The 22,073-nt window shown below is 37.3% G+C and overlaps 1 protein-coding gene across 3 annotated transcripts in view; it reads right to left on the bottom strand.

The window, feature by feature from the left end:
• Positions 1-8,013: 8,013 nt before the first annotated feature.
• The window catches only part of CSMD3 (CUB and Sushi multiple domains 3), a 760,009-nt gene continuing 745,949 nt past the window's right edge, over positions 8,014-22,073 (bottom strand). For all 3 annotated transcript variants that reach the window (XM_075706425.1, XM_075706424.1, XM_075706423.1), the window contains 4 exons: positions 14,204-14,316; positions 12,028-12,115; positions 9,537-9,672; positions 8,014-8,173 (listed from right to left, as the gene is read on the bottom strand). In XM_075706425.1, the coding sequence (XP_075562540.1) occupies positions 8,014-8,173; positions 9,537-9,672; positions 12,028-12,115; positions 14,204-14,316 (497 nt within the window). The remainder of the gene's footprint in view (positions 8,174-9,536; positions 9,673-12,027; positions 12,116-14,203; positions 14,317-22,073) is intronic.

The raw sequence follows: 22,073 nt of genomic DNA on the forward strand, positions 1-22,073 counted from the left end.
CTTATTACCATAAGCATTTACATTTTGCAGTTATCTACATACAAGGTCTTTCTGCAATTATGGCTCAATATGTGGTAAATATATTGCAATATGAAGCAATAAATGTTTTATGAGAATTCACTACTTGCAAAATTGACTTAACCATATAAGTAAATTAATATATGAGTATATGTATATACACCTCTACATATTATATGTATAAAATATTTATACTATGTACAATGTAATATATCACCTACATATTATATACATATACTATGTTATATATAGTAGTATAGTAGTTATACTTAACATATGTATATAGTACATAGTGTGTATATAGTGTATATAGTATATATTGTGCATATTTTTGTTTTCTACTAAAAAAAATAGGGAAAATTTCACCACCACTGGCTTGATTTTACATTAGATGTGTGCATGGATATGTATAGTTTATTATTTATTATACAGTATAAATATATATACTCTGTGTGTATATATATAGATACAGTCTATATATAGAGAGAGTACATATATACTCCTCAGTATCTTCTAGACGTGCTTAGGAATGATATAAGACATCTGCCTTAACTGGTTCCTCAACTATCAGCTCCTTAGCTTCCTTAATTGCTTTTGTCATTTTGCATTATTCTCTGGAGCCCACGGCTGTGGTGAGGACAGTTGCCTGTTCTCCTGAATTTTTCTTGTGCTATATAATCCCTTTCTCAAAGAGCAATTGACAGCTCTTTAGCTGTTTTAGCTTAATGAGCTTATGAGCCAATCTTAGCTCATTAACGTGATATAATCTTAGCTCGTTAACATGTGGTAAGTATCAATTTCTTCATTTACAGGAAAGCTCTGTACTCCAGGCCAAACATCTTATTTTTGCTTTTCACTAATGACAAAGTCCATCATCATCTTATTTTAGAATCACAGGCGTGACTGATATTGTGCAATTAGCCTTTTCTAGATTTGGTTAGAGACAATCTATATCATGTTGACATAGTTTCAGCATCCAGAAAAGATAATAAGAGGAGGAAAGCACAGTTACTTTATTGGAAATATGTTTTATTTAATTGATCTTACATCTAATATAGGTCCTGCTTCATCTTTGGCAATCTTAGACTTACTTATAGGCAATGTAAAAATAGCAGTCGTAAATGCAATGAAAGCTTTTCATTAATTTTCTCTTTGTCCATCACTTTAGTGATAAGTATTGTGTTCTACATAACACTGACAGCAGCAGACTGTCATGACTTTATGTATGTCATTTAAAAATATATTTTACAAATAAAATCAGAAGTATAAATTTGCAAGTCTCAAAATATCTTTACATTTTGATGTTAAGAGACACAATATATTAATTCTACCTTAATAAAAAACAAAGCCCAGAAATGCTATCAAAAAGCATGTAAATCATAGTTTTTAGCAGGTCATTAAAATAAGATGGACCCTGTTCACAATGATTTTTAATTTCCTGTCCCTGAGAGTTGTTCTTCAAACCTTTTTTTGGATCAAATAAATTTTCAAACCATGTAAGAAATAACTCAACAGATAAGAGGTGGAGGAAAAAAAACCTGTCAGGCATAGGTGGAATGAACAGGTTAAACTGCTCTGAGGGCCTGGAAGATAAAGTCACATCAGCCTGACATTACTCATCTGGTTTCAGAATCACTTACCAAATATAACACCGTTTAGCTTCTTAGCATAGAACATAAAATTATTTATTCTTTTATGCTTTCCCAGATTCCTTTTGGTTTCTTTGTTTTTTTTGTTTGTTTGGGTTTTTTTTAATGGATTTTTCAGATTTTCTGACCACTTTTCTAGCATCAACCTGTTTCTGAATGCACATGAGTGAAAATAAAAGAAATAATCTGAGGGACTCATTACTCAAATTGCACTATTGGGCATTCTCTTGGGCTAACCATAAATGTGGTGATTCCCCATGGATTTGCAAATCCTTCAATTGATATATGGGAGCAGAATCCTGTCTTATGCTACTCTTAAAGAAGAGTCTATTCTTTACAATTTGAAGAGGTCATTTTTATTTTTTATTTCCCAGTTTCTGTATTGTAACACTTCACTAAATAAATTCTTATCACTGCAGAATGTGATAAAACACCAAGCAGATTGTCTCACAAGAATCACCACAGGAGACTTAAGAGTGTGCAGATATATTCTCCTGTCATTTCAGTATTGGAAAAGAAGATGATGATATAATTAATTTTCCCCTACATAGCATCTTTTATCTTAGGAATATAAATTATTTTATCAGTACTAGGTAATTGGGATCAAAGTTCACTCTGATAAGCATTATGTGTATTCTTAGAAATGTGGACATGCTGCTAGAGCATAAAATTCTGGGTGCTAGTTAATGTGGTTTCAGATGTTACCTTAAAATGGATGTGCAGCTCCATCAAAGGAAGTTAATTTCTCTTCAGTCTGTTTGGTAGCTAGGGCACTTTCTACAAGTGTTTTCTCAATATACTTCAGACAAAAAAGTATTTTGACCACATCTTGCTGAAGCAACATTGTTGGTCAAGAAACCAATTTCTGGCATAGCGCTATTTATAGTTACTTTTGCTTTCTCTGGGAGACTGCAAATAATAAGATGTAGACATTATCACCTTGTGAATACATTTAGCTATAGCTTTATTTAGCATGACTGTCAAAAAATCATGCCAAAATCATTATTTGGCAATGATTTTATATGCAGCAAAGTATGCCGCACTGATAGATATTCACTGGTTACTTGACAAATTGCTAGAGAATGATGTATGTCTTCAACATTCATAATTTTTCACAAAATGATGGGACCTACTTTTCAGAACTACTACCACACTTACTCCTGGTTGGGCAAGTCAGGTTATTATGTTGCCATAGTTTCAGTATCAAGAAGATAATAAAGGGGAACACAGCTACTTCACTGGAATATTTTTTATGTAATCAAAGTTAATTTAATATTGGTCCTGCTTAATCTTTGACACTGCAAAATCATACTCAAAATTATTTGCCTGAGCTATTACTCATTGTAGTTATTTTACTACATAAGGAAATTAAATTACGAATAATTTTTCCATTGTCCTAGTTGTCACTTAGGACAGCAGTACAAAGTAGATGATGAAAAAAATGGTCACACAGTGGCAGTTAGTCTGCAACTAAAGATAAAACCAACTTAGTGCAGAAATGACAAGTCTTAAACATTTGTTTAAAAAATGCCAGCTGGAATCACACAAAGATTTTAGATAGATATACAGCGCAGAAATCTTAAATACAAAGGTATTCCTAAATGTTATATCACGCTTCCCTCACATTAATACTCTCTTCTGTAAGATTTATTTATTTCATAGAGAATGATATAAAAGGAGGCAAAGAATATCATGTTTAATTTCTAACCAGTAATACAGATTTTATTAACTTCCAGCTTTACCAGAAAACCAATGCAGTGCGTCTTTCTCCATCTTGTTTGACTGAACTTTTGGTGATCAAATCAAAATGAAATCACAGAAACTCAAAAAAAGGAGAAAATTTGGGAGTTTTGAGAGATGCTAAGTAGATTTTCTGTAGTACCATGTAAGGCTAGTAAGACTACTAACAACATGCTTGAGAGGAGCTCTGGAACTCGGTTACTGAGCTTACCATTGCTTGGGTGGTCCTCCTGTAGTCACAGACACCTCATGTACCTATATTAGTCCCTACTGAGAGTCTGAAATTGGAAAATATCTTCACAAATTAACAAAGATTGTGGGGTTTTAATATAAAAAATTATACAAGCCATATTTTTCTCCAACTCTGATCATCCTATAAAGAAGCATGCTGCAACACGTACCGACTTTCTCATTGTGGAACAGATCGTCTTTTATAGAAAGACCATGGGCAGAAGCATACAAGGTAAAAAAATGGTATACTCCTGCCCAAGAGATCTATGCTTTACTCAAATATTGTAGTAGTTAGGTAGTAGTTAGGGACTTACAGCTGAATCTACACACTGGGATACAGATCTGCTGACCTATTTATGCAGTGATATCCAAGATTTTAAATTCCTCACGTTTCACTAATATTGGAGAAAATGATGAATACTTTATAACACTTCAGCCAACTGTACTAGTGGGTTGAGGTATAACATACACTTTTAAGGCCTAGAAAAGAAAAGCTGTCTTTTACCTAGATTAATAGCTTAATGACTTGGCTATAGACTCACTTTACTTCCATTAGCTCTCTATAAGAAGCTGCAAAATTTGTAGATATTAAATTATTTCCTTGACAAGAACAGCTTCTTGTATTTTTTGTCAAGGTATTCCTCCAGGATAAGATGTCTACATATTAATGCCAGCTCTGTTTCACAAACAAAAGTAAAATCAGACATTTTTAGCTCCATTTTATGGTGGTCTAGTTGTTCTGAGTAGTTCTACTAGAACTGCTACTTTGCTGAGTTTAGGTGATACCATGCGGTTTCTGGATTCCAGTAACAAACCAGATTGTAGTATGACTTTAATGAGACATGATGGACCGGTAGTCTCTTGACATGCAGATAATGTAGAGTTAAAAGAGCTCAACGAATCTGGGAGACAGCTCAGGGTCTCCAGAGTTACCCAGTTTATTATGGCTATTCGTTAAAGAAACTTAAATGAAGTTTTAAATATCAGTCCCTAGTATTGAAGAAGTTGCCTTAAACTTGAAAGACTCACAGAGTTGCACAACAATCTCTGTACTCCTGCACATTTTATCTGTCTAGTGTGTTTGCTTGAATAATGTAGCCAAAGTGTTTGGAGGACAGAACAGTCTAATTTCAGCTATCTTCCTGAGAAAAACAAGAAACAGTGAGCAGACTTGGCTAACCAACTCCAGTCAAGCAACTGAAGCTGGAAATTTCATATGCCACAGTGAAAATTAACCACTCTGCTACTAGAAAATTGGACAGTTCACACACAAACAAACCTAACCCAACAAAAAACCCCTCCAATCTATTATGAATAGTTCATTCTCTATTACAATGAAGTCAGTATAATTCTTGAAAAGAGCAAGCTGGATACTAGCTTAAGCATTAACAGAATTGTTGAAGAAGTTCAACATAAGTTTTATTTACGTTTATACGTTAAAACATATAATGCATAAACCAAAAAATTAAGAGCTTAACTTCAGATTCTAGGTTGCATATGAAAGCTTGGCCACTGTGAACCAGGATTTTTTTGCTTTTCAGAATTAACTGATTTGCTCTAGACCCCCCCAAAAAAACATTAGTGTATGATCCTCACAATGTCATTTCTAGAGTGGCTCCTTGCTTCTCTTTCCAATGTATTTAACAACACAGACTTCAGTGATTTCAACGTGGGCCTGAATGGGCCTTTTCAGTTTATACAGAGCACCAAATTCACAAAGAACATTAGACCTTTTTTCCCCCCAGTTATCCTGTGAATAGTATTTCAGATCAGGATTCGTCATCCACTTTCCATGCTTGCAAGCAAAAGGTGTAGTTAAAATACAGTTTTAAAATTATAGTAAAATAATTAAGATCCTCCCCGCCAGTTCAATGTCATTAAAAGACAGCACTGGGGTTTTTTTAAGGCCAGAAAATACTGTATGAACTGGTACTACCTGTTAATATGTACATCCTGTACATTTCTGCAGAAAGGTCGTAAAATTAATGTGGAAAGTAGGCTGTCTACAACCTTGAGGAACACTCAGATTTTCTTAATTTTTTTTTTCTTTCAAAGTAAAAAAAAGTTGTTTCTGTACTTTTCACTGGGTTGACAAGTATAGGCCTTTTGTTTTGTAAATCTGCTTCTTCAAGTCACACAGAAAATTTATTTTAGTAAATAGATAATTTTACACATTGTGCTCAATGGTTATTTGTGAAAGTAATCTAAGTCTTTCTACTTCACCTAAAATTCACAGGAAGATTCAGAAAAAATAACATGATTTTAAGACCCACAAAAATACCAAATTTGAATTATGAATTTGGTTATTTTCTCATCTTCACAACTGAAATGAGTTTAAAGCTCATCTTCCAAAGAAGAAACATGGTTAAAAAAAGCAATTGTCCGTTTTTATTTTGTTTACATTGCACTGAAAATTTACATCATACTTTTACAAATCCTTTTTCATAAAAATATACTTCTTTACAAAAGTGTATGCATTAATATAAGAGGAGTAGCCAGTTGCAGAAGAAACATTTTAAATGATCTCAAATGTATTAACCTTAACATTAATGAATGAATCATAGTTATTGCAGTCATTTGAATAAACAGGAATAAATAACAATCAATGGTATAAAATATAAAACAGCATCCTTTTAGTAGAATACAGTTTGACAGAGTTGTATGAATATTCAAAACAACATGTTGTAAAATGGTTTATAAGAAATTCATCAAACATTATAGAAATCCAAGCAGCAATCCTGGGTACAATGATTTTTGGTAGGCACTCTCTATTACGGTAAGAAAAAGTTTAGATTTTCACAGAATTATTAATGTCTGAAAGGGACAAAAACAGATAATTCACACTGGCTAACACACAGCATTTGTGAGTCATGCTATGAATGGAAGACGATGACCTATATCAACTAAATTACTGAGTTGCCACTGAATAATTCTGATATGAAATAAATGTAAAACTAAAAATTACATTTCCTTAGAAGTGATTCTGGAATGTCTAAGACTCATATCTGAGGGCTGTGGAATCTGAATTGTCCCTAAAATGAATGGTTTGTCCCTAATAAAATCATGGCTTTATGTATATGTATATATATAAAAAATTTATACGTATATATTTGTTTTCATTGCCCTATGGTAATATATTCCATTTTCAATCATTAGCTGTAAGGATTTGTTTCCATAAAGTATGGAATATATAGATAAAATAGATGTGAATACACAGCATTTCCAAATTATAACTTCTTCTTGCCTTGTAGGTCTGATCCAAAGTTCACTGAAGTCTGTTAGAATCCATCAACTTCAATGGGATTTCACCCTGATTTGTGGATTAATTTTGACAAAACGCTGAAGGAATAAACTGATGTGATACAGTCACAGTCGAGATTTAACTAGCATGGATTGAAAAATGTACTCTTAAATTTTTAATATATGGATTTGATTACTAATGTTACTGTGAACTGCACTTTTTAATTTGAACTATTAAATTATGTTTTCACATTTGAAAAAAATGTAAGATGGTCACTTTTTTGGATGATCTCCAACAATAAGGAACATAGCCACATGACAAAGCTCAATTCATACTAAATTCTTGATTGCAAAATTTGTCTAGTTGTATGATTGAACAAAGAAATGTAGAAACATTGACATTTGTGGGTATTGTTAATGGAAACAGAGAAAAGGAGCCTGACTTGGAACATGAAAAGGAAGCAAGATCTGAAGCAGGGAAGGAAATTCATTAAATAAGAACCTGACATTTTAATTTTGCTTCTGTGACATGGAAAGAGTAAGTTGTACTTGCTGATTTCTGAATACTACATCCTGGACTTAAAAAATTAACTGTTCTGAGAAAAAGAAAATACTAAACAGGCTGAATAAATGAAAAAAAAGTACAACCTGATGAGAAAGATGTAGCATATGACTGTTAAAGAGAAGTCAGTGATCTATTGTCTCCTGTAAGTATAGCTCTTATTTTCTACCTATATCTTTTTTTAACCCAGTCCCTCTATTATAGTTTTTATAAAGCACAGAAATACTGATAGTGGATGCTCCTCCAATATATGCAAATATGTTTTATGTTTTAGAATAACCTCCTTTTTTAAAAAAGCAAATAAACTGTGAGTAGCACTCATGGAGTGCAGCAAATGTTTTTAAAACTCTCCATGGTATACACGAAGAAGAATTCTGATCCAGTTTATTAAAAACAAAATCAAAACAAAATAACCACAACCCATTCTTGTCTATCGTTGTCAGGAAAAGGTGACCCAGTATATCCTGAAAAGTGTGCTTTAATTTTTTTTTTTTTTTTTTTTTTAATAAGTGAATTGTGTGTGCACTTTGTTGTGTGTCAGTTTCTAGACTCTGAAGACATATCATTACCACATTATACCATTGTGCAAACGGTGTTCAAGTTGGGGTCAAATCGTACCGCTTTCCCTTCCGCAGACTTTGCATTTGTGTCATACATGGGGTTTTCAAAAGCAGCTTGTCCATTATTATTTTCATGTACAGAGCATCCTGTATACTGTGTTTTAGGTGCAGTCCTGTAGAAGAAAGAGTATTTGTAACTGCAGTTTTCCTGACTGACTTGGTATGGTTTAAGATTGTGAACAGAATTTAGCTCCCAATTCCAATTATGGGAGCTAAGTATCACATCTCAATTTTTTTTTACTATATCTGTGTTAAGAATTAGTACTCTCTTTACCAAAGTTTAAGGGATTTATGATTCATTTAAAATGGTGTTCACTTAAAAACTTAGTTAACGACCTGAGAAGAGGTACATATTTCCACTTGGATGATCAGATGTTAAATAGTTAGGAGTACAACAAAATCTTGTAAAGATGCAATAATTCCTCAGCCAGATGGCTGAGATTTTCTTTTTCCCTTTGGAGACTCAACAATTTTATCACAAATGAATTTATAGCTGAAACATTTTCCTTTTCACTAAATAACTCAAAATACCAAAATTCAATCACTTGAAAATGTTTCATCTATATTGTTATGCAAAACATATACTGTACTGTAAATCATCAATATAAAAAATAGACAAGTGTTTATAGCATATAGTTAAAAGCAAACATATAAAAAAATTACATGAACATTTTTTCATACCCTGAAGCAGTTCAAAGACAAGTGGTACCATTTAAAAATGATGGTACATATTTTAAACTGATGTTATCCTACAGAGTATATTACAATTATTATTGTCAGGCTACCAGACATAAATCACCATTTTGACAGCTAGTAGGCAATGAATTGTCTTGTCATTAAAGTGATTAAATTTTCTTTAGTCATCTAATGCTTTAAAGCTATAGGAAAAGATTACTTGACACTAAATCCAAAGAACTAATACTCATCTCAATAACATGAACAAAACTGTTGAACTTAGAATAATGAAACTGAGAAGACTGGTGGCTGGGAAATGTAACTGCGTATGAACAAATAATTTCAGATGCAGAAACAGTTCCATAATGAAACCTCTCAATGACATAATATTTGCATATACTTGCAAGCCAGTAAACAGAGCAGGAATTAAAATAAATTTCTCAAGATGTGACTCATAATTCTGTCACATGTAAAAAAAAACTAACACAGGCAATCTACTGTAAGCACATACAAAATCTACTAATTATATTATTCCCCATATGCCAATAATTTATAGCATCCATTTTGTTATCATAAAGAAATTTATATCATTTAAAATATGTAGGAATAAATGTATAGCACAGTACAATAAATTGATCTTTCAGCCATTATGCCAGACCTTAATGGAGGTAGGAAGAACTTTCTACCTGCATATTTTGCAAACATTTTGTGGTTTTACAGAAAAAAATTACACTAATAAAGATTGAAGGTAACAAAAACACCAAGTCGTACAGGAATTCTGTGTACATAATTTGTACTTACCTTTGTTTATAAAGATAAAAGCCAAAACCAGCAAATATAAGAGCAAAGAAAGGCACAAGGATAGCAATGGCCACTGAACTACTGTTTGTACCATGTGGTTGATTAGAAGTATTTGAACCCTCAGACATGTTAAGACCTAAAAATAATAAGAAGAACAAAAAAAAGTAATATAATATATGTCTTGTTAACCCCAGCACATACTACTCCATAAACTTCAGAATTCAACAACAGCTTGTGATTGGGTTATCATAATGTGTTCAGCTGTTTACATACAGCTGTGTGCTGATACCACCTGGAAAGTAACTGTAGTGTGGTGTACCATATTCTGATTAATAAGTGGATGCAAAATGTTAGGAGAACAATACGTATACTCTGGTATAGTAAAAACCTTACTGAATAATTCTGTATGGGATTCAAGTTTTGGATGTTATTAATACACATTAATGTACTGTGTTACAAAAGGTCAAATTTATAATAACCCATATGTTAGATTATTACATCACTGATTATATTTGTATATTTCAGAAAGAATAAATACTGTGTGTATAAAAAGCAAACATGATTTTGAGAAAAGGGTAAATCACCTGAAGAGGCAAACTGAAAATTTATCATGTTGATTTCATTAGGCTCTGCTATTCCTTAGGCTCACAGAGTGAAGGAGGTAGGAACAATTGTGAAGAGCTAAAGCCAGATATTGATGAAAAATAAGAATATGATCTGCTGCATGGTTGGGGAATACATTATCTAGATTATCTACACAGACAAGATATACACATTTGTAATGTGAGGAAAGGAATACCAATGCAGCTTCAAAGTTACTTTTTAAGCTTTGAACTGGACCTTTTGAGAATTGTATAGGTCATAATATTTCCTAACTTTCTTGGTCTTACAAGGCAATATATAGAAATTTAAAGAAACACTCAAATTGTCAAAGAAAAAGAAACAAACAGATCATCAATACACAAAAATACAAAAAAATAAATACTCTGAGGAAAATTGTGTGGGAACAACAATGAAAATATTTTGTTTGAGAGAAACCATTTTTGTGTTTGTATGTGTGAAATAATGAAGTGGTAAACATGCTAAACAAAATTTGTTCAAGGATTGTAAATCTCTCTGTAACTGTATTAATACTACAATTAATTCTTGCCTAGAATTTATACTGTAGTGAACTATTCTGTTCCTAGAAGATATAAATCAATAAAAAGTACCTTCAATATATTAAAGAAAAGAATCTCACAACTACAAAGAAAAGAAAAAAAAGAAAAAAGAAAAAAAACACAAAAAATCCCTCTGAAAATCAAATTAAGAAATACAATTTTCATAAGAATCTATCAAAACAATTTGCCAAGGAAGTCTTGTATTTTAATTTCTGTTAGATGACTTTCAAGTATTTTGAAGAAGTTAATAAAGGGAAATATCTCTTTTTATATTAATTTAAAGGAAATGTTTCTTGATGAAGATATTTTTAAAAATTGTTTTAAAGAATTTGCATATGCAAATACAGTGAAAAGCAAGTTCAGAAGCAGTGCATTTACTGTGACTTAGAATTGTGAAAAAAGAAAAATTTGCCTTTATCTCATACATTCATTAATAAATCCTCCCAGCACATTCAAGAATTAACGAATTTCCTGGTTTCACTGAAAAAAAATAAGGGTGCACAATACTTTGCAACTAAATAAACTAATTTTTCCTCCACATATAGGAATTTTATCTGAAGATAACCACTCTATCTAAGGAGCCATTATGTTACTGAAAAATAATGTTTCTTCTACGACATTCTCAATAATATTTTATCATTCAAGAATTCAGTATTAACTAAATGCAAATTCTTGTTGAAAGAGAAATATCACAGTTCTTAAGACAGTATCAGAAAAGTAAATTAAATTCTTTTTCTTAAAAAGCACAACAGAATGTTGTTACCAGAGCTCTGTTACCAGAGCTGTCTTCTCCAAGAAAGGATAAATAAAGACTAGTAGTTTGGTGTAGGACTGAATGTATAGAACCAAAAAGTCAATAGGAAATAAATGTTTACCAAGTAAGTAAGATTTTGTTCTTCTTAAGCATAACATAAAGGTTTACTTGCAAATATTTAGCAGTTTCACCTTTCTAGCAAATGTTTAGGTGACATGTTTTTTCAGCACCATGAGCAAGAGATCAATTTAGGAGCACATTCTATAACTTTCTAAATAGTTATTAAGATGTGAAACTAAATGCATTTTACACACATTCATAGAAAAATATTGCCTAATATACAACAAATGTATAGTTATACTAAAGCAGTAGATTGCAAGGCATCTTTACTCCCTATAACTTCTGAAAAAGCACTCTTTGTAAGTACTACTTAAATGAGATTTTAAAGATATGAATATCTCAATATTCTACAAAATGTTAATACTGGTAACATCCTGCAGATGCCCTTATACTACTGGAAATAATAAAACAGAATATGGAACAATGAACTGGCACAAACTTAGAATTTGCTGAATACCTAATCTTTGAAGTCCAAATTGTCCATAATCTTTACCCTGGATGAATCCTTGAAAAACATACGTTGCTCCATCAGGTTCAGCAGAAACCTGTAAACAAAAAGTACGCTGAATTAAATGGCAAAAAGTTTGTTTCAAGTTGCAAGTATGTATTTGGAAGAGAGTTAACTTAATATGCTTGACTGGTAGCTGTTATTCCCCATTAAAAACATCCTCTTTTCTCTAGGAAATCTATAAACTTCAAAAGAAAAGACAGAACTGTTAAAGGCACAACTTAGACATAGTGGCTTGTGGCCACATGTACTACTTTATAATACCTTTAACTGTATTATTTTTTAAAACAAACAAAACTTTATGTTTCTGGCAATTCAAGATGTCAGTATTTGTAAGTTTCTTGCATACTTCATAATTATCTGATTTGTTTAGAAAGTAGATGGAAAAAATTATACTGTAGACAATTCTAAGGATGCAAGTATTGAGGTATTAATAATTTAAAAGTAAATAAAAAAGACCTTGTATTCAATTGACAGTTAGTTCCTTTGTTCTTACTCAGTGCTTATCCCAGTAATTACTTAATTACACATCTGTAGACCAGAAGAATATTGAATGAGACTTTGGTACAAGAGCAAAATACGCTAGTAGAAACTAAAAGACTTGTGGGAGAGAGGAAAGCGTTGTGATCTTATGACTATCTCCCTTATTAGGGTAAGTACATTCTAAACCAACACATTATATGCAAATTGACAGGTACTTGTTTCCCAGGATAGTGATTAGGTTTAAATTCAGTGGTCCCAAGGTAGGTTTGTTCAAGATTTTCCCTTAAGCTTCCTTTTCTCAAGGCAACAGTATGTCTTTGGCAATGACCTGAAGCTACGTTTTCAGTGAAGAAAGGGTGCATTTCTCAGGTGAATTTCTTACTTTGGGGTAAAGCAGCTTGTTTGATCTATTTCAAGATTTTTTTTTAAAAAAAAAGAAGTCAAATAAGAACAGTATGTAAATAGCATATGGAATGTAGGGACTGTAATGTGTACTTTTGTACATTTAGAAGTCTGAAAGTAAATTTCTTGCTTTTACCATATTTTTTTTCACCTCAGGAGCATGCTCATGAAGCCTAAAATTTGTACAAACCAAGGGAGTTAAGCTCTTTTACCAGTACATTTATTGTTTGAGTGGTTTAGGGTTTTTGCTTTGGTTTTCGTTTTGCACCTTTTTTTAAATTGTTATTGAAGAGTGCCACAGGTTATACAAATACACATTTATTCATGCACTTCAATGTACAACTCTTCTCTTTTGGTATGTGCACGCATACTGGTGTCCCTGTAGTGCTTTACCAGTAGGTGAAACGTAAGAAAACACACAGATTCCTTGAAAACTGAGACAGTGTAATAGGGATGTATGACTGTTCATCACCATCCGAATTATTTTAGGCCCTTTCTTTTCAAAAAAATTTACTTTCTTCTCTGGCAAATAAAGTGTCTCAGGCCCCCATTACACTCAGGTTTTACCAGCCTTAGCATGGTCTTGGGCAACGTTTGTTTTTTCTGTCTTGTTTTCTGCAGGGATTTCCTTTTCATGGTTTAAGCACATCCCAGCAACCTGGGCTGTTGCCTCCTCTTCTTACTCCTCTCCTTCACCTCTCCTCCTCTTAGTTATGTGCTCTCTTCTTCTTTTTAAAGAATAAGCTCAGCCCCAGAAACTCCAAGGGACTTAACGCTTAATTGGAGTAATCTATTTTCTTTTCCCCATACGAGTAACAGTTCAGCTTTTTTATGTTATTTCTAAAAATATCACCAAAAACTAAACCATGAGTGTTAGCCTAATGATAAAAATTGCTATTATTTTAATATTATATATTAAAATATTATTATAAATCGATATTATGTTATCATGATGATAAAATGCCTCAATATATTGGAATAAAATTGAAAAAGAAGTAAGAGAAAGGCTTCTGTGTTAACATGCATTATAATTGTATCTACACAGTATGACTATTCCATATCTTCCCTCAGACGGGTCTCCTATATCTTACAATAAAATTTTAATTTCATTTAATAAATCAGCATTGCTAACAAGATTCCATTTGACATGTCTCAGGATTTTTTGGGTGTAGAACACCGGCATGATTTAAAAAAAAAAGCCAACCCCTTTCTCTCTCTATTGTAGCAGAAATATACTCACAAAACCATCCATAGCCCATTTTTCCTCTTTCAGCTTGCTCACAGATGTATGGGAGGGTGCTTTAATGAGATATATATGGAGCATTAGCCGAGCTTCCTGGCTTTTATACACTCCTGTAGAATATAGTTTTAAAAAATCATATTTGTGTTGAGTAGAGAAATAATTTCATCTTTAAGAATTAGCAATTAATCTCATCTTAAAAAGGGAAAGCAGGAAAAATAAGTAGTATTGTTACCAACATTTTATTTTAAGAAAATTCATTCTTTTGTGAAATTATTTCAATTAGCATAGGATTTCAATAGAACCTTTTTTTAGCTTAGCCTGTAGAAAGGACAGAAGGAAAACCCTATACACACAGCTGTTACTTAACAGTTATGGTAACAAGCCTTAGACAGAACAAACATTGACAGTAATCTGATTTGAGATGAAAAATACTGTTCTGAATCAGGCTGAGTGTATTTGAACCTCACATCCCCACTTTCAATATTTGTAGTTTAGTCATCAGGTAAAGAAGATGATAATAGCAACATCCACATCTAAATGCTTTTCCAAAAGCTGGTGCTAAATTAAAAAATTCTAAATTTGAAAATATCTCAAAAAATGTAATTGTTCATCAGTCAATATTATGACACAGTTTCTTCTAGACAATTACAAGAGTTGTATATAACCTTATTTACATTGTAGGCATAAATAACCGACTCCTTTTCATTCCTGCAGAAGAAATATTTAGAACCCAAATAACCTTATTTGTTAATTTAGAGAATGAAAATGAAATAGTACAATATGCTTAATGATTTAATCTTCCATTACAAAGACAATGAATAATGAAGATACAGTCAAGATTTCACACACATACACATTTTTAACCATTGTTATCAATTAATGGTTTACAACTCCAGAATTTAAATAGAAGCCCTCCCTAGTATGGTAACTTTCTTTGTGGCAGAACACTGTTCATTTCATATGAAGTCTTCTATTTGTAGAATCATGCAAAGTTATGTGGCACTTTACATGAACAAAAACTAGTGGCAGTTAAAACTTTAACAGAAACAAAACTAAAACCAAAACCAATAAAATGAAAAAACACCCCAAACAATTATACTTCCACCTCCAGAAAATTCCACCAAACTGAAATTGAAATTCACTGATTTATTGACTCAATACATCACAGAACAGACTTCATATTGTAAATGAATTATACTTAAACACTGGCTTTCATCCCTCCTTTTTTTTTTTTTTTTAAATTATACTGACTAACAAATGTGGATGACTGCAGACTAGATTTAGTTAGTATGTGTTAGCTACGCATGAACTAAACTAGACCTCTTTTTATTAACTGAAAACTCCAGTAACATAGCAGTACCCTTAATTTTGGTCATTTCCCATTTTTATGTTCATCCAGATTCTATGATGTGAACAAGAACTGAAGACAGCACTGAGGCATAGGAGAAGGTACTGGCTCTCTGTATTGGGTTTGTGTGACAAGGTAGCCACACGATGTAGCTGGGGGGCTACAGGGGTGGTTTCTGTGACAAAATGCCAGAAGCTTCCCCTATGTCCGACAGAGTCAATACCAGCCAGCTCCAAGATGGACCTGTCGTGACCAAGACTGAGACAATCAGCAACAGTGGTAGCACCTTTGTGATAACATATCTAAGAAGGGGAAAAAAACCTGCTGTGCAACAGAAACCGGAATCATCTACCAGTACCCCCAAGTCCTTCTCTGCAGGTCTGCTCTCAGTCCCTTCATCCCCCAGCCTGTATCCCATATTATGCTCCTTGGGAAGCTACCAGCTCATAGGTTGCATGGGCTTACTTTTCGATGGGTAAAAAACTGGCTGGGTAGGTGAGTCCTGAGAGTAGTGGTGCATGGAGTTAAGTCCAGTTGGCAGCCGGTCACAAGCAGTGTTCCCCAGGGCTCTGTTTTGGGGCCAGCCTTGTTTAATATCTTTATCAACGATCTGGATGAGGGGATTGAGTGCACCCTCAGTAAGTTTGCAGATGACACCAAACTGGGTGGGAGTGTCCATCTGCTCGAGGGTAGGATGGCCTTGCAGAGGGACCTGGACAGGCTGGATTGATGGGCTCAGGCAAACTGTATGAAGTTTAACAAGGCCAAGTGCCGGGTCCTGCACTTTGGTCACAACAACCCCATGCAATGCTACAGGCTTGGGTAAGAGTGGGTGGAAAGCTGCCTGGCCAAAAAGGACCTGGGGGTGCTGGTTGACAGCTGGCTGAACATGAGCCAGCAGTGTGCCCAGGTGGCCAAGAAGGCCAACAGCATCCTGGCTTGTATCAGGAATAGTGTGGCCAGCAGGAGCAGGGAGGGGATTGTGCCCCTGTACTCGGCACTGGTGAGGCCGCACCTGGAATACTGTGTCCAGTTTTGGGCCCCTCAATACAAGAAAGACATTGAGGTGCTGGAGCGTGTTCAGAGATGGGCAACAAGGTTGGTGAAGGGTCTGGAGAACAAGTCTTATGAGGAGCGGTTGAGGGAACTGGGGTTGTTCAGTCTGGAGAAGAGGAGGCTGAGGGGAGACCTTATTGCTCTCTACAACTACCTGAAAGGAGGTTGTAGTGAGGTGGGTGTTGGTCTCTTCTCCCAAGTAGCTAACGATAGGACGAGAGGAAATGGGCCTAAGCTGCACCAGGGGAGGTTTAGGTTGGATATTAGGAAAAATTTCTTCACCAAAAAAGCGTTGGAAGCATTGGTTGTCAAACATTGGAACAGGCTGCCCAGGAAGGTTGTTGAGTCACCATCCCTGGAAGTGTTCAAAAAAATGGGTAGAAGTGGCACTCTGGGACATGGTTTAGTGGGCATGGTGGTGTTGGTTTGATGATTGGACTGATGGTCTTAGAGCTCCTTTCCAACCTTAATCATAGAATCATAGAATCATAGAATCATAGAATCATAGAATCATAGAATCATAGAATCATAGAATGCTTTGGGTTGGAAGGGACCTTTAGAGGTCATCTAGCCCAACCCCCCTGCACTAAGCAGGGACAGCTTTAACCAGATCAGGTTGCTCAGAGCCCCATTCAACCTGACCTGGAATGTTGCCAGGGATGGGGCCTCCACCACCTCTCTGGGCAACCTGTTCCAGTGCTTCACCACCCTCATTGTAAAAAACTTCTTTCTAATGTCTAGTCTAAATCTATTCTTCTTTAGTTTAAATCCATTATTCCTTGTCCTGTCACAACAGGCCTTGCTAAAAGATTCTCCCCATCTTTCCTGTAGGCCTCCTTTAAGTATTGGAAGGCCGCAATAAGGTCTCCTCGCAGCCTTCTCTTCTCTAGGCTGAACAACCCCAACTCTCTCAGCCTGGCCTCATAGGAGAGGTGTTCCAGCCCTCGGATCATTTTGGTGGCTCTCCTCTGGACCCGCTCCAACAGGTCCATGTCCTTCTTGTACTGAGGGCCCCAGAGCTGGACGCAGTACTCCAGGTGAGGTCTCACCAGAGCAGAGCAGAGGGGCAGAATCACCTCCCTCGACCTGCTGGCCACGCTGCTTTTGATGCAGCCCAGGATGAGGATGGCTTTCTGGGCTGCAAGCGCACATTGTCAGCTCATGTCCAGCTTTTCATCCACCAGTACCCCCAAGTCCTTCTCTGCAGGGCTGCTCTCAATCCCTTCATGTTCCAGCCTGTACTGATACCAGGGGTTGCCCCGTCCCAGGTGCAGGATGTTGCACTCGGCCTTGTTGAACCTCATGATGTTCACACAGGCCCACCTCTCCAGTTTGTCCAGGTCCCTCTGGATGACATCTCATCCTCCTGGTGTGTCAACAGCACCACTCAGCTTGGTGTCATCCACAAACTTGCTGAGGGTGCACTCGATCCCACTGTCTATGTCATTGACGAAGATGTTAAATAGCACTGGTCCCAGTACGGACCCCTGAGGGACACCACTTGTCACCGGTCTCCATGTGGACATCGAGCCATTGACCACGACCCTCTGGATGCGACCATCCAGCCAATTCCTTATCCATCGAACAGTCCACCCATCAAACCCATATCTCTCCAATTTAGAGAGAAGGATGTTGTGGGGGACTGTGTTGAACGCTTTACAGAAATCCCAGTAGATGACATCCATTGCTTTTCCCTTGTCCACTGATGTAGTCACTCCTTCATAGAAAGCCACTAGGTTGATTAGGCAGGACTTGCCCTTGGTGAAGCCATGCTGGCTGTCTCAAATCACCTCCCTGTCCTCCATGTGCTTGAGCACATCTTCTAGGAGGATCTGTTCCATGATCTTCCCAGGCACAGAGGTGAGGCTGACAGGTCAATAGTTCCCAGGGTCCTTCTTTCTTCCCTTTTTAAAAATGGGCACAACATTCCCCTTTTTCCAGTCAGCAGGGACTTCACCGGACTGCCATGACTTTTCAAATACCATGGAGAGTGGCTTGGCAACTACATCAACCAATTCCCTCAGGACTCTGGGATGCATCTCATCAGGTCCCATAGACTTGTGTACATTGAGGTTCTTCAGGTGATCTTGAACCTGATCTTCCCTTACAGTGGGAGGGGCTTTACCCCCCTGCTCCCCAGCTTTTGGTCCATCGATTTGGGAGGGGTGAGGAGAGAGGTTGCCGGTGAAGACCGAGGCAAAGAAGTTGTTGAGTACCTCAGCCTTCTCCTCGTCCGTTGATACAAGTTCGCCTTTCTTGTTCATCAAGGGGGGGTACGCTTTCTTTAACCTTCCTTTTCTGGTTGATATACCTGTAGAAGCCCTTCTTGGTATTCTTTACGTCCCTTGCCAAATTCAGCTCCATCCTCGCCTTGGCCTTCCTGACCTCCTCCCTACACAACCGTGCCATTTCCCTGTATTCCCCGCAGGACACCTGTCCCTGCTTCCATTGCCTGTGCAGTTCCCTCTTACTCTTTAGTTTGACCAGCAGGTCTCGACTCAGCCATGTTGGTCTCTTCCCTTCCTCGCCTGATTTTTTGCACTTGGGGACTGAGAGCTCTTGTGCTCTATGGAAGGTGTCCTTAAAAATCTGCCAGCTCTGTTCCGTTCCCCTGTCCCTGAGGACCGTCTACCAGGGGGTCCTTCTGACTAACTCCTTCAAGAGCTGGAAGTTTGCTTTCCTCAAATTTAGGGTCCTGACTGTACTCCTCGCTTTTCCCATGTCCCTCAGGAGCATGAACTCCACCAATGTGTGATCACTGCAGCCCAAGCTGCTTCCAGTCTTGACATCACCAACGAGCTCACTTGCACTGGTGACCATCAGATCCAGTATTGCGTCCCCTCAGGTAGGTGTGTCTATTACCTGGCTTAGGAAGTTGTCGTCTATGCATTCCAGGAATCTCCTGGATTGTCTACAGCTCGCTGTGTTGCTTTTCCAGCATATGTCAGGGTGGTTGAAGTCCCCCAGCAGGACAAGAGTCTGCAAGCGCGAAGCCTCCAAGAGCTGGAGGAAGAAGGCTTCATCAGCAGGCTCCCCTTGATCAGGCAGCCTGTAGTAGACACCAACCACAAGGTTCCCTTTGTTGCCTCTGTCTCCGACTCTTACCCATAAGCTTTCGACCTGCTCGTGGCTATTCTTCAGGGACAGCTCTTCACACTGTATTGATTTCTTTACGTAGAGGGCAATGCCTCCGCCCCTCCTTCCTCGCCTGTCCCTTCTGAACAGCCTGTAGCCATCGATAGCCACATTCCAGTCATGGGATTCGTCCCACCACGTTTCGGTTATGGCAATCAGGTCATAGCTTTCTAGTAGCATAGCAGCTTCCAGCTCCTCCTGTATGTTTCCCATGTTGCGTGCGTTTGTGTAGAGGCATTTCATCTGGGCTGTTGGCTGTGTCACCTTCTTAGTGGAACATCCCTTGTTTCCCTCGGGGTGTTTCACGAAGGTTTCCTTGTGAGCTCTAACTATCTCAGGAGCCCCCGGCTCATCTCTGCCAGACTTCAACTGTGCTGCGGTGTCCCCATCATGCCTCTGCACAATAGGTTGAGGGCTCACAGTAGCACCCCATCCTTCTAACCATTGCATACCATCCCACAGCTTGTCACAGGCAAGCCTGGTACGTTCCCTCTCCCCCTTCACATCTAGTTTAAAGCCCTGTCAATGAGCCCCGCAAGCTCCTGTGCAAAGACCCTCTTTCCCCTTTGAGAAAGGTGGCTCCCATTTGTCGCCAGCAAGCCTGGTGCCATGTAGGCCGTCCCATGGTCGAAGAACCCAAAGTTGTGATGGTGGCACCAGCCCTCGGAGCCATGTGTTAAGAGATTGGATCTGCCTCTTCCTACCAATGTCACCTCCCACAAGTGGAAGGAGGGAGGAAAAGATGACCTGTGCCCCCGATTCCCTCACTAAGCATCCCAAGGCCCTGAAGTCTCTTTTAATCACCCTTGGGCTGTGCACTGCAACTTCGTCACTACCCACGTGGAAGAGCAGTAAGGGGTAGTAGTCCGAGGGCCATACCAGGCTGGGAAGTCTCCTGGTGATATCTCTGACCCGGGCTCCTGGCAGGCAGCAGACTTCCCTATGAGGAGGGTCTACCTGGCATATTGGACCCTCCGTTCCCCTCAGGAGGGAGTCTCCTACGACTATGACCCATCTTTTCTTCCTTGTTGAGGTGGTAGTAATATGGGGGGTAGGTCTTAGTGGTCTTGGCAACTCTTCGGGTGTAGATGGATCGATGCCCACATCGTCCACTGACTGGTCCTCCACATCTAGAGCCTCATACTTATTGTGCAGAGGCACCTGGGGAGTCACGGTGGGCAAGGAAAAGGTTCGCTTGCCGCCCCGATTGTGGACTTGTTTCCACTCGCCGCTTCCCTCTAAGACCCTGCCTACATCTTGGTGGAGGGAGGATACTGGCTCCCTTTGGTCACAGGCTTTTTCTGGAGGCTGTCCCTGGTCAGGTTTCCGGGAGCTCAGAGTGTGATTCCACCTCTCTACCTCTTGCTCAAATGATTCCTCGTTTTTACTTTCATTATAAATAAGCCAGCCACCAAGCCAGGAAACATGAAATTGCTACTCTCCCCTTAATTGGTTTAGTGGTGGACTTGGTAATGTTAGGTTAATGGTTGGACTGGATGATCTTAAAGGTCTTTTCCAACCTAAACGAGTCTATGATTCTATGATCTCTGAGCTAAAAGCAGACTTACTTTTGTGTTGACACTGCAATGAGCTCAAATGAATGTGTCTTGATAAGAAAGGGGTTATTCTCTTGTCTTCAGGGCTGTGTTAACATTATCACACAGTGTTTGGCCAGTTCAAGAGCTTGAACAGTGTGCATCTAGAAATCGTTTGGAACTTGGGGAGAAAAAAATCAATCACATCTGCTATGGATGTATCTTATAAAAACACATTAGGAAATACTTGCATGAGGCTGAGGACTGTGGTGTGTGTACATGAGCATGAACATTATGTATGTGCACTCAAACAAAAGCATAGAGGAAAATTATCCCACAGACCAAGGCACCACTCTTTTCTACTAATTTACAGTGGTGGATTCACAAGCATTTCTTGGTGAAAGGCTAATGTGCTTCTTCAGAGCTGGCAACAAAAGAGTGTTTAATCTGAGCCAAATAAACAAGTAAAAGCTGTACCTTTCTCTTCTCTTACTCTCTATAATAGCATAGCATTTCACTCATGCTAACCTGATCAAAAGAACATGCCCATTTCTAACCTGTGACAGACATGTATACTATAATTACAGCAAGCACAGTTGTCAAAATAAAAAGAAGTAAAAAAAGATGCAGCAAATGATGGAATGCAAAACAGTAAGTGCTGCATGGGGAGGGAACTACTTTTCATTTCATACACCTACAAGTTGAGTATAGGAGAAATCAGCTTCCTGGCTTCTAAATGTCTTTTCTGATACATCCCTACTTCCCTGGCCCTAAGATACTCTTTCAGTATACA

Source organism: Pelecanus crispus, chromosome 2, assembly GCF_030463565.1.
Source record: "Pelecanus crispus isolate bPelCri1 chromosome 2, bPelCri1.pri, whole genome shotgun sequence".
NCBI classification, from domain to species: Eukaryota; Metazoa; Chordata; class Aves; order Pelecaniformes; family Pelecanidae; genus Pelecanus; species Pelecanus crispus.